The 18,024-nt window shown below is 37.5% G+C and overlaps 1 protein-coding gene across 2 annotated transcripts in view; it reads right to left on the reverse strand.

Moving 5' to 3' along the window:
* Nucleotides 1-15,875, reverse strand: part of LOC306847626 (uncharacterized protein) — a 79,057-nt gene extending 63,182 nt beyond the window's left edge. For both annotated transcript variants that reach the window (XM_079381674.1, XM_079381673.1), the window contains exons 1-4: nucleotides 15,616-15,875; nucleotides 10,616-10,709; nucleotides 3,383-3,451; nucleotides 853-970 (exon numbers count right to left, since the gene is read on the reverse strand). In XM_079381674.1, the coding sequence (XP_079237800.1) occupies nucleotides 853-970; nucleotides 3,383-3,451; nucleotides 10,616-10,691 (263 nt within the window). In that variant the 5' untranslated portion in view covers nucleotides 10,692-10,709; nucleotides 15,616-15,875. The remainder of the gene's footprint in view (nucleotides 1-852; nucleotides 971-3,382; nucleotides 3,452-10,615; nucleotides 10,710-15,615) is intronic.
* Nucleotides 15,876-18,024: the final 2,149 nt, after the last annotated feature.

An 18,024-nucleotide genomic window follows, 5' to 3' on the forward strand; every position in this document is an offset into this window, starting at 1 on the left:
GATCCACAAGTTAGCCTGTACAACACAAAGTCACGTAACCTTCTCAGAGAAAAGTAGTCCTGTCCGAATAGGGCTTTCGAGGGACACCATTTGTGTGTGTGAATTCATGACATACTGTTACGTTGCAGATCGAGGACAGAGCAAGTACAAAAAGAGTATAAAAAGGTTATACAGTCCAGCACAAGAGCGACAGCGTCAGTATTACTCCTCTGTCCTATTTGGCTCAAACACTCAAGCTCTTATTTCTGTTAAGTCTACATGAGCGAAACAGGAAATTCTAATAAGAAAGCTGATGTGTAGTCTAAAGCAATGCAAACTGACTTTCTCATCCCAACATACAGTACCAGAGTGCTGAGAGGAAACAGAACCCGTTAGCTTACATCATTGTCATTTTTCATCTACGCACGGCTCAGTAAAAGTATTGTCATAAAACGGATTGTTACTGTGGCTTGAGGTCTCACCAAAAGCACTTAAAGTTATTGTTAATAAAAAATTTAACAGCGTTTCTGTAAAACCACAAAGCAGTGTGTAATCCGCTGAAATGTTTATTTGTAGCGAGATGGACGTAACTGATGATGCTAGCATAAATGTTAGACCAAATAACAGTCAACGGCCAGGAATTTGAGGCTTGTAGTGACCTGCTAGAATACTTCTAGAAGTTCTGCAATTCTGTCTTATTGTACTGCATGTTTTATTGCTTTTAGATACAGGATGAACAGGCTCCATCATCTGAGAGATAACTGACCACGAAGGGTCACAGAAATTGATGGAAAATAACTTTCCTGCTCTTACATTCTAAAAATAGAAAAATAGATACTAAGACAAACAAAAGAGGAAAGATAAAACATTTACTTTGTAGGTTGGATGAGTTGTACTTTCCCAAGGCGAAGGATGACAGGCCCTCTCGGGTTTCGGATCTTCTTGACCTCGCTGTTCTTCAACAGGGAGAAACTGCGCGCCAGATTGAAACCTGCAGATCGGGCAATCAATCCATTTACCACCGCTTTAGGCAAATAAATCAGTGAGCTGCTAGTTGACATGTCCTATGCTATGTACAACTCTGCTGTGGCAGCTTTCAATTCATGTAAGGCCAAAGGAGGGACCATAACACTGGGAGCATTTATATATTTCAGCTCATGAACAGAGTCTGTTCCTTAGACTGCCTTTATGGGCAGTTGGGCTTTTATTAAGTGTATTAAAAGGCTTGAATGATTACAGATGGCAGTACATTCACATAATTAAGTAGAGTGAACTTTTTTCCCATTTTTGGAATATACTATGCAAAATAATGGACCAATTTGAAGTGTTTTTTGCAAACAAAGCTGAAGAAAATAGAAGTCAGCATTGATTATGATAAGAAATGTTTCTTTAGCACCAAATTAGAATGATTTCTTAAGGACTATGTGACACTAAAACTGGAGTAAATGGCTGCTGAAAATTCAGCTTTGACATCACAAATTATGGAGCCCCTAAGGGGACATGATGATGCAAAAAAAAAAATGAACGCTTGTGTGCTCCCTCGAGAAGCTTTGTGTATGCTCGTAAAACTTTTGTGATGGAACTAATATGAGGTGGGGAGAAAAACCTCGAAACGAAAAAAAAAAAAAAAGCATTTTCCTGCCATCTCATATTTTTTGCCATAATACATCATGTAAAAAAATACATTTTAAAATATATTAAAATTAAAATCAGCTAAAAATGTTGAAATTGTAATATTATTTTACAGTATTCTTGTTTTACTGTATTTTTAACAAAGTTTGAATGCAATTGTTAATCCCTCTTTAATGTATTACCTATAAAAATCATTAAATTAAATTAAAAAAGCATCACAGAATCCAAGAACAAGTCCTGTGTGAATGGCCCCTAAATAGTGATAGTTAAAATCACGACAATATGGATAGTTCACTCAGAAATTAAAGTTTTTGTCTACTTTACTGTAGCTCAAACCCCATATTTTAGTAAACAATAACTTAAATTGTGTTCTGTTGCTCAAAGAAAGCTATTATGTAGTGTATATGTAATATGGACTACTATTGCCTTTTTTGGAGCTTGACAACCTTACACTATTCATATTTTTTATGGAAAAGAGCAGGTTGGACATTCAACTAAATATCTCTTTTTGTGTTCCTCAGAAGATCAAGAACATCATCTGGGGCCTGTTCCATAAAAGACGCTAAGAAAAGCGGGGATTAAAGTCCAAAACCTGACTTGAAATAACCTAACAAATCAATCGGGACTAAAGCGGTTCCATAAACGATAATTCAAGTTCACGCAATCTGACTAATGCTATCCAGGTTCAGTGAGTCAGGATAATGTGACGTACACACTTATTCTGAAGCAGCCCTTAATGTCGATCATGGATCAAATCGATCTACCATAGCAAACAGCGAATATTTGTGCTGTTTAACGCATTTGACACATTGTGTTTTCCTCAGTGCATAACTGATACGTCACAGGTATATTTTTTACATCTGTAAATGTCAGAAAGCCATGCAAATATATGCGCGCTACACAGACAGAGCAGAATAGAATACTAGCCCAAGAATTCTGAATAAAATATATATTCTGCTAAAATATTTGTTGTTGGACATTAAATGTGACACATAGAATTTTAAATTCCTTCATGTATTTTTTATGATAGCAGCAACTGTTAATCACTAGCTCAAATGAGTTAAATATGTGTTCCTCTTATCAGTTAAAATGTACTCTGATTTCTATTATACATTTACATTTTTAATTCAGTGATTTTAACTTTTGATTGTGTTTTTATGCTTTAATGCTTTAAAGAGCCATTTTAGATTGTAATATTTTAATGTTCTAATAACCATAAAAGGTACAGTTTTCATAAATTCAGAGAGAAATGCTGCATGGCTAGAAACTTCTGATCAACTGCATGCACAAGTAGCAACTATGTTAAAATGTCATTCGCCTACATTTTGGGCACGATACATTAAATACAGTTGGTTGTAGCCTATTTTTTATTTATTTGATTATTTAAGGTGTATTTTCTGTATACTTTTATTTTTGGACCGATAATAAATTAAACTGACTGTATGTGAGAGAGTCAGTGGTAATATCGATGCGTTCCTATTGGTCAGTGTTAGAGGAGCTCAGCTTAGCCTGACAGTTAGCCTGCTCCGGACCAGGTTAGTTTGCCAGCATAAGTTGCCACAGTGACTGAGCTTGAGCTATGGTAATTTTGCTTTCAGAAACCAAATCAAGTGAAAATAAGTCAGAATTACTGAAATAAGCCTGGCTTATTTGGTAAACTTGTTTTATGGAACAGGCCCCTGGTATTGAACAACCTGAGGTGAGTAAATAATGACAGATGATGATTTTTTTCATGTTTCTTTAAGGGAAGTCCATTAGCAGCAGTATTTACCTGTAATGTTGTGTCTGGCAGTTTGAGGAAACTTCCATTCTTCTACCTGTATGGACGGGCAGCTGACACCTGTAGAAACAGAGATGTAGTCAAGTTGCAGCAGATCTTTATCCTGCCACCGGTGAAAGGTTTTGCAAAAAGCAACTTGTACACCTGATCATGAGGAGTCCTGTCAAAATTTGGTCCTGAACAGGAGGGGAACAAGTTGAGGCGATCAAAGATTGTCTGAGGGGATGAGACAGACACCATCTAAGATATAAATGGGGCTAAAAATAACACGCTCTTGTCTGGAAGAATCACTCTCCCAATCTCACTGCCTGGTGGCAAAGACAATGACAGGTGGTCTGATGCACTCTCGACTGATGGACGACATATGAAAAAGACCTAACTTTAAAAAGGTTCAGAAAAACCATCCATTTTCACTGATAACCGTCATAACTTTCTGCCCATTAATTATTGTACGACTTGATGTAAACAACTTTTTGAGGGACATGTTGCATTTAAAATCAACTCAAAATATAATTTTGATTCATTATGATTCGGTATATATATTTCCATGTCTTTTTTCATGATCCACAAATACTGAAAAGTTCAGTTTAGGACAAGGTATTTGAAAAAGAAGACTTTTTCTTTGTGAAGAAGCATGTCAAAGTCGCCTGAGAGGAGAAGAGTTTTTAATCAGCACGGTTTGATTGGCTCAAAGACACGTACATCAATCAACGTGCATTAGCAAGTTACTGCTCTAGAGCGAAACTGTCACTTAGATGTTTCAGAGATCAGATGAGTATGATAAAGTCAAGCAATAACAGAGAGAAGCATCTCAGAGCCGTCTCGTTGAGCTTCTAGTGGCGGAGGAGAGCTGGTGATGGGTTTTCTAACTCGTATTCTTCCCCTGTCAAGTTACAAAGAGCTCTTTTTAAATCTACAACACCTGAATCTCTCCACAGCTAACTCAGCACATACAGATAGGGAGGAAATGTCTAAAAAAAAAACTTATCTGACAGATAAAGAATTCATTTTGAATTGTTCTTGCATTTTCACTTTTTGAAATCAGACAGACTCGACTAAATCCCTTTTCTTCTTGGCTCTACAAAGCCCCTCTGCTGTCACACGGCAAAAAGGCGGGATTAAGATGCGGAGATGTCAGGGAGGAGATAGAAAAGCTGGAGGCGGCTCTCGCTCCCGAGGCAATGATGGAAAGTTGAATGCAAGGGGAGGAGATGTGCATTTCAGATGCATGGAGAACAGACACGTCATCAAGCAACACAGACAGTGCTAGAGTTTGAAGTGGAGAGAAGATTTCTGGGGTTTAGGATTTCATAGGTTAAGATTCAGCATTCTTTTAATTTAGAGATACGTACCTGTACGGGCTGCCTCACCAGAGACACTAAAAAGTCCTTTACTTGCCAGAAGAATGAAACATCCATTTTAAAAATGGTAGAAGAAAAGTTCTTCACCTTGATTCAGTCAAAACGTCTCCTCATTAACATTATCTCGAATGCTCATAAAAGTGATATACTGCATCCTACTCTTGTTCAGAATCACTGCCGCAGCCTCTGCTCTATTTGTCCCTGATTGCATATTGTTTATTGTATATTTTTAGGTCTCAGCATTGGCCTGGAGAAACTCATTAAGGAGAGAGTCAATTGGGAATTTGCACAGCTGGGGGTGAGAAAAGTCATCCTAGAGACCTACCATCCACCCTGTGAAACAAGATAATTGGAGGTGGTTGAATGTGGGAAAAGGTTTTTTTGGGGTTAGTTTGTTAGCTAGTTCAATCATGCATCACTTCTGAGCGCAAATGATGAAATGGCAAATGATGCAATCAGAACAGAAATGCACAAGAAAGAAGTCATATAAAAGTCACATAAAAATGTCTGAATATGATATTTCCGAATATAATATTTCCGAACATGCACAAAGTAAGTATATTGCATTCATTTTGATCTCATATTGACTTTAACAATGACCAAATGTGGTTTGATTGAAGACATTAATTAAATCTCATTCTTAACTGACTGTGGAATGTCTGAAAAAGAGGTTTCTTAAACATAGGATAGCAGTATAATCATACCTTTAAACTATGCAATATTTTTTTTTTCATAAGAAGCACTAATGGGAACAGGGTTAATATGCACACAATTCAGTAGAAGAGTGGCTACATGCAGTCAGACTTGCATTATTATAATAAGATAAGACAGGATTATTATATAATATAATAAAAGACTAGAGGTGTTGACATTTCTCACTCCTGCCTCAAACCCCTCAGACACCCAGCTTGAGAAGAGACTAACAAGTAAAGGTGCAACAACATGTTCTAAGAGTATAAAGTGATGAATGATAGTGGACAAGTCCTTACAAAGTTTAAACTGGAGATTTTGCCTCTAAACAAGCAGAGCTTCACGTCTCCCAAAATTATTAGAGCACGAGTCATGTATGAAGCCAATAGTAGTTATAGTACAATGGTCTTCAAAACTCCTTAAACTGCTTTAAAATTAACCTAATTACAATGAGAATACAAAGTGTCATTTGAAAAAAAAGGAAAAAAGTCAAGTCTCACTGCAATACTGTGGGACCCCCACTTTACTCAGTTCTGCGATATGAAAAATGTAGGGGGAAAGATGGAAAGGTCCCAAATTTCCATAACCATATTGTTGGGACACAGCCCTGGCAGTCTAGAGAACAAGGCATGGCATCACTCATTAAACACTGAGCCATTTTCCACAGTTCCTTGTTCTTTTAGGATTTTCTATCCCTCCTTTTTATTTTATGTATTAACAGACCTTATAAAAGTACAACATTTGAAAGGAAATTATAAGAAAAGCAGCAATAAAGAGTGCATTCAGCTGGAGAATCACGTGACGTGCGCATGAACCTAGTTGCACTCGATTAGAGCTCCATACGTTTGGCCTCTTTTTGCTGATTTTTTTCGTTTTGTTTTAAGTTTTATTCATTGGTGGTGCTTTACCTGATGGCATGCAGTCATAAACAGCAGGAGTTGTGTCCATCGGCTTCTCCGATTAAGAAGAAATCCAAGCCACCGACCGCGAGCGATATGAAGAACAAGATGGTGAACACTGTTACACACTTTGAGGACATTCTAAGAACCGAGTTGACGGCGATGAGGAATGAGTTCGCTTCTCACATGTCAGTTGTTCAGTCGCTATGCTCTAAACTGGATCTTCTTACAGGGGAGATGAGCGAACAAAAGAAAGTTGTTGCAGATCATGATAGGCACGTTGCCGCGCTCGAGCAACAGGTTGTGGACTTACAGGATCGCAATAAGTTGAACTGGAATCACAGCTCTAAAATCTGACTAGAGATAATCAGCGTTGTTTCTCAGACAATACACTCAGTAAAATCATGGCTTTTAGGTCCGAACTCAATTCATTACTGAGATCCAGGGCAGAATTCCTGATCCAAAGATCCAGGCAGAATTATTGGTCCCACTTTATATTAGGTGGCCTTAACTACTATGTACTTACATTTAAATTAATCATTAGATCCAATGCACTTACTGTGTACATACATGTTTTTACATTGTACTTATATTTTTTTAAATACCTATATGTAATTACATCTGTAATTCATTTCTGTAATTACATTTATAATTACACTGTTGACCCACCCCTTACACCTTAACCCACCCTTAAACCTACCCATACCACCCTAACCTATCCCACCTCAATAGCAGCAAGTGTTTTGCAATACAGTATGAACACAATAAGTACATTATACTTATTTTTTGATGTAAATACATAGTAGTTAAGGCCACCTAATATAAAGTGTGACCGAATTATTATTTTCAAGGGAGTAGACCAAGCCACCTTTAGTCCTAAGATTACGCAACAGTGAAAAGTTTGCTAATATTTCAGCAGTGAAATCCCAATCTGGGCTCATTATGACAGACCCAAAAAACATTAATATCGCCTTTCACTCTTTTTACTCTAACCTCCATACTTCTTCTGCTGATGGTGACCCTGACTCTTTTGCATTTTTCTGTCCAACCTTGATTTACCTAGGCTGTCAGATTCGGATTCGGAATACCTGGCTGAACCGATCACTCTTCCGGAGCTGGAGTCAGCAATTCGATCTATGAACAAGGGGAAATCCCCAGGCATAGATGGCATTCCAATCGAATTGTATACTAATTTTTGGTCGAATTTAGGCCCCCTCATGTTAGATATGATAAATTGTTCAGTCAATCAAGGCTCATTTGATTCATCTATTAATATAGCTTTCTCTCTTGTTAAAAAAAGATAAAGATCCAACTTCCTGTTCTAGTTACCGGCCACTTTTCTTTGATAGGTACTGGTGTTAAATTATATGCTAAAGTACTATATCGTCATCTAGAGAAATGTATGAATAGACTAGTTGAATAGACATCATGACCAAACAGGATTCATTCAATCTCACTCAGCTTCGGATAACTTACGCAGGTTATATCATATTATTAATTCAAATAATAGTTTGTCCTCCCCTTGCGCAGTATTATCTCTAGATGTGATGAAAGCATTTGACCAGCTAGAATGGAACTATTTATGGGCGGTTCTACACCATCTGGGTCTAGGATCGAGTTTCATAAATATGAAAAAAGTTCTGTATGCCAATCCAGCAGCCACTGTTCTCACAGGTGCTGTTCGCTCTAACCCATTCTTTATACATCGAGGTACTCGTCAGGGTTGCCCACTTTCTCCTCTGTTATTTTCCCTATCCTTGGAACCCTTAGCTCAAGGGGTCCGACAATCTGAAATAATTTCTCCCATAAATATACGGAATGCTCATCATCATATTTCTTTCTTTGCTGAAGATATCGTATTGTTTTTGGAGAAGCCGTCACATTCTATTCCTCATGTGCTGAATTTATTTGACCATTTTGGATCTCTCTCAGGGTTTAAAATTAATTGGAGTAAGTCATGTTTACTTCCCCTCAATTCTAAAATTGATTCCATGTCCCTTTCTATATCTATTCCATTGGTTCAAAACTTTAAGTACTTGGGGATAGATGTGGGAAGTCGTGGCTGTGGGAAGTCGTGGCCTAATGGTTAGAGAGTCGGACTCGTAATCGAAAGGTTGCGGGTTCGAGTCCCCGGCTGGCAGGAATTGTAGGTGGGGGGAGTGAATGTCCAGCGCTCTCTCCACCCTCAATACCACGACTGAGGTGCCCTTGACCAAGGCACCGAACCCCCAACTGCTCCCCGGGCGCTGCAGCATGGCTGCCCACTGCTCCGGGTGTGTGTTCACGGTGTGTGTGTGCATTTGTTCACTACTCACTGCTGTGTGTGTGCTTGGATGGGTTAAACGCAGAGCACCAATTTCGAGTATGGGTCACCATACTTGACAATACGTCACGACTTTACTTTACTTTACTTTAGATGTTTTTCCTTCCCTGCAGGAAATCATCTCAAAAAAATATAATGGTATTCTAGCCAATGCCAATCTGGCCAATTCTAGCCAATGTAATCTGCCAGGCACCTCTTTTTTTATGTATTTGCGCATTAGATCGGCCCTACGGGCGTATGGGGTGCCTTGGAACTCTCAACTGCCTTTCTCTTCACCCTTTGCGCAAACTAATCCTTACTTCTGAGGAATCTCCCTCCTCTGCTTCAGTCACCTATCTCTTTCTTCTTGAGCATTCATACAAACCTTTATCTATTACAACTGTTTGGGATAAGGATCTTAATGAGGATGTGCATGTTTTATTTTCCGATCAGGTATGGGGTATGTTTAAATTGTCTTCTAAAAACCTTAATCATCAAATGATTCATTGGAAATTGCTGCATAGGGGTTACTTGACTCCAATGAAACGTTTTTATATGAATCTGTCATCTTCTCCTAAGTGTAATCTCCTTTCCCAAGGAGTTTTAGGCATGTTTTTGCATTTTTTTTGGGAGTGCCCCTCGCTCTTACCTTTTTAAGCGACTTCACCTTGTCCGTCCAACAAAGATCTTTACTGTTAGCTGCTCTCACAGCAGCAAAAAAATTGCTGATCAACTGTTGGAATCCTCCTCACACAATGGCCAGACGAACCTGGACTGTGTATTTGATGGACATTATCTCGATGGAACTCTCTACTTCTCGTATACATGGATCTAATGTGAAAACTGTTCATTCATGGCATTTAGATTTTAAATGTTGTGTCTTCTTTTCTAAAATCTTTGTAAAATTATTTTGTAGTTATTTGTTTATCTATTAATATTAATATATTTTTATTATTATTTATTTATTTTATTTATTTTACCAGGGGGTGAGATGGGTTGGGGTAGGTTCTAAATTTGTACAGCTGCTTTTTGTTTTGTACTACTGTTCCACAGAATAAAATTCAATAAACAGTTGTTAACAACAAAAAAAAAAAGAGTGCATTCAGCTAACCAATCATATGTAGTCGGGTATTCAGATTGAAGATGTCACACACACACACACACACACACACAATATATATAGCTTCTCTCATCATTTACTCATCTTCATGTCATTCAAAACACACGACTTTATATCTTTCATGAAACATAAAAAGACATATTTTAAAGAATCGTGCTAGTCACTCTTGCAATTATGATGCTGACTTTCAAACTTCAATATGCAAAAATACAACAAAGTATGATAAAAGTGGCCCTACAACTTAAATTACAAATCTAATGAAGCCATGATAGCAAAAAAAAAAATTATCTGCTTGTTACAGGCGAGTTCTTAAGAGAATCAGTAACACATGATTTCTTTATCTGATTGACAAACCAATCTGAATGCTTTGTATATGAATCAAACTGGTTCTTGGGTTCAATAGATTCATTGATCCATTCACAGTGGTTCTCAAGTTCAGTAGATAACTACTTTAATGCTTGGATGTTTCTAAAACAAAACTATGGTTTGATTTGTAAGGACTTGGAATATAGTTCACAAGCTTCATTAAACACTTTTATGGTGCTTTTGAAACATTATGCTTTGTGAAGCTTGAAATTGTCAGCCTCCATAGGGACTAAGAATAAGGACTAGAACATTTCTTCAGAATGTCTCCTTTTACGTTCCATAATTGGAAAAAAATGGGTTTAGAATGACATGAGGATGAGTAAATTATGACAGGATTTACATTTTTGGCTGAACTACCCCTTTAACTATTCCTTTAAATATTCATAATGTTATGTTGGCAATAGTATGAATTAAACATACAGAATCTTAGCTGTTTGAACTAGCCTTTGACAAAGTCATCCTTTGATTTGGAGACCAGGCCCTTACCTTCAGCTAATGCCAGATGACCCCCGTGAACCAAGCAGATGGTGAGAAGCACCAGAGAGGAGCAGATGACCCTCATGACTCCCTCCTTCAGCTCCTAACCATGATAAAAAAGAATAATTGAACAGGTGAGAAGGAATTAAGCAAGACAGAGACGAATGTAAATAATCAAAAAACAGGTGTGTTAAGAAATATTGTTATAAGCTCATTGGTATGCATTTTGACACATTTTACATTTAATACCTTACATCTGCAATAAAAAGAGTTTCTAAATAATTGCTGGAAAGTGAAAGAAAGCATGTGGGAGCAGTCATAATCAATACAGCGGTTAAAGGCCAGATTAATAATGGTGCCTATTAGGTTGGATGGGTGCTTTTTTAGAGTATAAATTGTACTAATGATCCAAAGAATTTCCAATAAAGCTTTGTAACCCATGACGTTTGACGATTATCATTACTGTGTCCATCTGTCCCTCCCAGTAACACTGTCATTTCTCACATACACAGCAACACAATGGTGCACCACAATGAATGCTAAATATATGCTGTATACTGCCTGCTATCTATCTATCTATCTATCTATCTATCTATCTATCTATCTATCTATCTATCTATCTATCTATCTATCTATCTATCTATCTATCTATCTATCTATCTATCTATCTATCTGTGTGTGTGTGTGTACTTGTTTTTACTATGTGAGGTCCAAAAGACCACACAAAGATAATACAATTAGGAAAGTTTGACTTTGTGGGGTCCTTAAAGGGATAGTTCACCCAAAAATAGTCCACCTGTCATCATTTACTCACCTTCAAGTAATTCCAAACCTGTATGAATTTCTTTGTTCTACCAAACACAAAGGAAGATATTTTGAAGAAAGTTTGTAACCAGGCTGTTTTGGGGCACCATTTACTTCCATAGTCGGAAAAAAAAAAATACTATGGAAGTCTCAATGGTGCCCCAGAACTGCTCTGTTTCCCACATTCTTCAGAATATCTTCCTTTCTGTTCAGCAGAACAAAGACATTCATACAGGTTTGGAAGTACTTGAGGGTGAGTAAATGATGACAATTGTCATTTTTGGGTGAAATATCCCTTTAAATTGGGAGACATGCTAAAACATGCAGCTGATATTAAAAGTAGAACATAATGCATTGTGGGATACAACATACACCAAGTTATCCAAGTATTTTATGCACAAGAAAATCTGCATGTTATGCAGATTACTCTACATAAGGTTGGGGATTGGTAAAATGTTTTTGCCCAAGGATGCATTTATTTGATTAGAAATATAGTAAAACAGTAATATTGTGTGATATTGCATATGATATTGCATATGCAAAATTCACTTTTACATGGTGATTGAACATAAATGTGTGTTGGTAGTGTGTGTACACAACCACACTAATGACAAAAATCCTCCCAGTGCTTTTTTTTTTTTAATCCCCAAAAATCATTAGCACTTTCTCAGATTAAGCCATTATCAGATTCTGGCCAGATGTACATCACACAGGCCAAGGCCCCTCCCACGATTGTTGACTGACACGGCCGTTTTAGCATAGACGCGCCCTGAGTGAGCTGTAAACAGTCCGCCATTGTTTCGACGCCAGAGCAGGTGTAGACAAGAATGTCTTCTAAGCGATTGAGGTGATTTGTTGTTGGATGTAATAATGAACATAGCAGTTGTCATTTACTCTCAACATCTGAGCTGCTGAAGACGCAGTGGATTACGTTTATTTTTTGAAGGGAATGCGCCCCCGATCTACCTAAATGCATCTATGTTCACGCAAATAATTTGTGATCCAGCTTCACCTACAGAAGAAGTGAGTATAAGAGTTTTTTATGAATCTTTGCAAATCGACTTGCCTAATAATGTGTTAGTTAGCAAGTTCCTTGGCTAAATAAGGCTAAAGTTAACAGCCTCAGAAAACTGCTTGTCACCCCACGGAAAAGAGGGGTGGGGTGAGCAGTAGCTCATTAGCATTTAAAGGGACATGCACTGAAACTGGTCACTGTGAACAGAGCTGTTTTTGACAAGGTAAAACAAGGTTTTACACTACCATTGAGAAATTTTAACCAAAGTATGTTATAGACTTTTCATTAAGACCCTGAAGAATCATTTCAACTTGAGGAAAATGGGCATCTGATATCCCCTTTAACGTGTGTATTATGTCCGTGCATATGGAGGGATTCAGCACCTTCAATTGCTTGTAACAAAGAAATTAAACCAAATGGACAATCAAGCATGCCTCAAATATATTTACATGTGTTCACAGAACCAACAACACCTCACTCCCCTGTTTACAGACATGCTGCTCACTCAAAGTGACCCTCACTGGTATGTCTGGACATGAACCTGTCAGAGTGATGCATTAGTCAGAAAGCCTGAGGGAGGAAGGTCTACTCCTCATCCTTTTATGGCTTTCTTGTGAATTTCAGCCCATCGGTAATGTGTGTGCAGGCAACACTTAATCTACATCCTCCGACTGAGGTCATATAACCTGTAGGCTCTGTACCAGTTGAGACACCAAAAGTGAAGGTTTCATGGGAAATAACATTAAAAGTATATACGCTATCACCTGAAGATGAGAAACGCTCTACCTTCTCTCACCGGCCGTCTACACATCTGTTTGTATCATTCCGATACACTTATTTACAAAGCTCCAGCTTGCTTCTCACTGCAAAATCAACAGTGTTCTTGTAAACAAGACAACATCTATTTCAGGTGAGCGAGGCGGAGATACTCCATTACCTGTATTTAATACCTCTGGGCAATTTCTCATTACAATTTGCTTCCATGCACAGAAAAAGGAATGGAAATTAAAGCTTGTGCTTGTTTTGTTTTCTTTTCACTTTGTTTGCAGTGCAGCAAGAACAGCTGGACCACGCAGATAAATGAAAGAGTCTCTCTTGCGTTCTGTCTTGGCTCAATGCCCGGCATTATGAAGTGAATGTCTATAGTCGAAATGACAAAAGCACTTGTTAGGGAATCAAGTATGTGGGCTACAAACGCACCGGGGAGACAATTCAGTGTTTCAATGAAAGATGGCTAGTTACAATCAATCTATGCATGCGAAAACAATAATTCGGGACCATCTGAGAATGGTTAAAAGCGACAATTTGCATTTTTAATAAACAAGCGCTTTAATAAGCTATTGTTAAAATGTCTACAGTCATTTTGTTTTGCAGACCGCTGACAGGAAGGAGGCTGTCAAGAAGGCGCGTAGTATGTTGTTTTCATGTCAGAGTCTGAGAGCTCAGGGAAAGAGGGAGCGCTAAACTCTCTCTCTCTCTCTCTCTCTCTCTCTCTCTCTCTCTTCAGAGCAGTGCAAACAAGCGACAAGCTGTATTTTTATACCTATTTTACGTATATAGTGCATTCAGTTAATCGCTGAGTTATAAACACCTCTTAAAATCACTATTTTAGGAAGGCAGGGTGCTAAAAATGTCACTGGTGTGAAGGCCTAATGATATGACATCATAAACAGTCTAAAAGTTAAACAGAAAGTTAGACTAAACCTGGTGCATATACCCAATTTTTTTCCAAAGTGAACCTGCAAGCTAGAGAGACACATCAAACACAAGCAGAGAGCAATCCAGAGAGATTTATAATGGGGTCTGTGGCATTTGTAATCATGTCTGCGGCACTGTTTAACCTTCAATTACAGCTGTTTTGCAATCATTCTCCAAAGGAACATTTATTTTTATTTTTTATTTTTTTGTGAAGCTTCTTTCTTCCCACTCAAAGCAGAGACTGGTTTTATTGAAGCTTGGTTTATCAAACTAGACCTAATTATTGATGGGAATGTGTGGCAAATCCGGCAAATGGGAATATTCTGTGTCTAAAATTTATGCTGCAAACGTCTCTTCACCTCGTCTTCCCCTGCATTAGCAGCAGATGGTTTTATCATCAGATAGAGCATGCATTTTTTTCCACTCCCAAGGGCTGATTTAAAAAAAAAAAATCCCTGTGTATACGCATGGCAGACATTATGTTGAAAAGGTTTAGAAAGAGATTATGAATGAACTATGGTCTGTGTCAAATTAAAAAGGACCTTGCTAGGGGGTTGAACTGTCCTTTAGATTACATTTTGAAAGTTGCATAACCGACAAGCAAAATTTGCAATATCTAAAAAAAAAAAAAAAAAAAAAAATAGAAATATCAGAGAGAAGTGTTAGATTGCACAGCTGCACAGTGCAGATGTGTCCCCTCCTCCTCATACTGACAGCATCACAGAGATGTGATCATATTTCAAACGTCACTGTGACACGCAGCTGTCCAGATGTGCGCGTGGAAAGAGCAGCGCACATTCTGTCTCAGATCATTTTTATTTTATAAGCTATTACTTTAAACAATACTGCATTGATACTACTAAACGCAAATGCAACGTATCCAACAGTTTTTTTTAACTATTTATAACTAAGTGAAATACCATTTTTCCTCATTTATGCTGTTTTATTGTTCCGTTTTTCATTCCGTTTTTCAACATTTAACCAGTTACTCTTTGTTTAAATAATAAAATATAGTTGTTCGTTACCAAATTGAACATTTCTCTTCTCTTGTTTGTTTTTGTTAATACAATCATATTATTAAAAATATAAATAAATAAATAAATAAATAAACGCAGTAAATTAAAAATCGCAGCGATCTGAATCCCCGGAGGGTGCGCGTTATAACGTTCTACCGCTGGGGTATAGACCATTGCACCGAAAAACGACGGCACATTTGAAGGAAGATTACATTAAAGAGCTACATTAAATTGGCTGCCTATATCTAATATAGAAAAAACATTCCTCTTATTTGCATCCCCACAAAGCATTACATGGTTGCTTATATGCATATAGTATATTGACTAATACATTATTTGTATAGAATAGGCTACAAACGTCCCGCTTCAGTAGCCTAAATAATAATTAATGAAAACCTAATCTATTTCTCCGGGGAGTTTGCAAGGATCGCCGTAAAGATTCCCGATATGTCAGAACTAACAACACATAATTGTACCTTCTGTTATCGTTAATCCAATGAATTATGGCCACATTAATCCACAGAAAACTCTTTTTAGTATAATCCAGTTTGCTGAAAGAGCTTCCAATGGTCCTCTCTAGCGTGGATAAAGTTTTGCCTGGGAGTTCTCCTTCTCTAACTCATTTCTCCCCTCCCCTCGCCTCAGTTGTTTTAATAAACTTTCCCTTCTCTGTCGTTCCTCGATGGGAGAATCTCCAGGATCCACTTGATGACATCATCAGCTGCTCCGACGGAGTGTGGAAACGCGCCGCAGGCTTTTCTTTCCGCTGCCGCCTCCCACAAGTCCTGCTTTGTTTGATTCCTCCTTTTCAACTATGATTCCACAACTGAGGAACTTATCTGAGGTCATGCCAATGCAGACAACGCTGTGGGGTCATATGTGACTGAATACCAAAGGCAAAAAAATATTACACACTGCCACAGTTTTGATGCTAACCATATGGTTAAACAGCAGTGGGTCGTTTGGTCCAGTTCTGTTGTTTCAACTTTGGTAAACCATGTGGATTGAATTATCCGCGTTTCCTGCAACTATATGTTTTTAATCACTTAATCCAGTTTCCCCTTACAAATATTCACTAATAATAGCTTCCTCCAAGAACAGTGCAGTGTCCAAAATATGAATACATATTGTAGGCTATATAAAAAACTAGTGGGCTATGTCAAGAGTATGATGTCTGAACACACAATATTGAAGAAGCAGTAGGGAAGACAAGCTGCATCCAACCACTGGACAGTTTGCATTCCCACCAATCCATGGGAACTGTGAAGTCTTCAGATTCAAAAAGTTGAATAATCTAAATAATCTTTTTCCGCTATAAAGAACATTAGGGGGAATGGAAAGGTTCCATGGATATAAAATTAAATAAACAGTTTATAAATTAACAAACTGAAGCAAGCTACAGTATGAAAGTTAGTTGAAAAAGTTAGTCGAAAAATTGAAAATAAATTGTGAGCAGCATGTGCTGTAGCCTACTTGACCTGTGTTGTAGGCTACTTCAGCTGTTATCCGCCTGCCCATGGAAAAAGTTTCTTCACCTGATAGAAGCCAAAAATAGAAAAGAGGTGGAAGTTATTCTAGTGCCACAGTTCTGGTAAAATTTAATGAGCACATATAAAATGTGTTCTGATCCTTATATAAAGTTTTACCCATTAGATTAGCTATATTCTTCTCATAAATGTACATACCCCTAGCATAATATGTAAGATGTTTAGCTTTTTTATTATTATTATATTTTTAGTACTGCATTGAAGAAGTTGCACATACATCCCCCAAGACTTAATAAATTAATTTTCATAAATATATTCTTCCTTAATAAATGTAATATTTGCAGCCTTTTGTGACAGTTCCCTCAACTGTAGTGGTGAAGAGCTTGAATATGCAAAACATACTGAGAAAACAAAAAAAGAAAACAACTTACAGTACCTGGAGGATCACAATAAATGAAAACAAAAACTAAACCACATATTCGTGCAGCTGTCACAGAAAACTAGTCACGATACTCAAGGAATCAACACAATCTAAAGAACAAATATAAACATTATACAAAGAACAAACTTTACACACACACACACACACACACACACAAATAAATTAAAGGGCAGTACTAAAAAATACACTTATTAAAATATAAACATTTTGCAGATTTATGAACAGAATCCAGTTTTATTTTTAGATTAAAATCATTAAAAAATATTTGTAAAGTGTATTTAAACTCTTTGTCATCCCTTTACCAAAGGATTAAGGCTATCACAAATAATCTTTCATTCTTAATTTTATCTTAATTATCTTTTCTAGATCTTGATAGCAACTTTAATAGCCAAATTAAAAATGATTGGGAAATTCTTGATTGTTTTACACAGGTTGTGCTGCATCACGATATAATGTTGAGACCTGGATCTCATTATTAGTAATACTCCTGACTTGCCCAACAAAGGAACTCTTGATTAGTCATGGCTTGACAATGTCAGTTTTAACAACCCGATAAATTTCATTGAACAGGTAAAATATTGAACAACAGAGGGCTGCTAAACTACTTTCTCATGAGGCTTTTGTCATCTTCTCCAGCTTTTTTGCATGAAGGGCATAACCTTTGACTTAACCCGCTCATCTGTATCCTAGCAATCCCTTAGTGCACCCAAAGTTCAAGGCATCTTGAAAAACGGGATGTTAGTGGCTGCAGCAGTGACAGGAACATCTGGAAAAAAGGTGCTTGACTATCCTCATGTGCCTCAAGTCTTCCAGACCATAGCAAACAGAAGGTATGCAGTCCAAAATCTGTAACAGAGCGTTGGACTGGAGATGTCCATAATGTATAATAGTTCAGTCCCAGTGAGTGAGAAGTGCCAGATATTAAATAATAATGCTGCAGCATTGTGTTTTTGAGT

The sequence above is a fragment of the Barbus barbus genome (genome assembly GCF_936440315.1).
Source record: "Barbus barbus genome assembly, chromosome: 27".
NCBI lineage: Eukaryota > Metazoa > Chordata > Actinopteri > Cypriniformes > Cyprinidae > Barbus > Barbus barbus.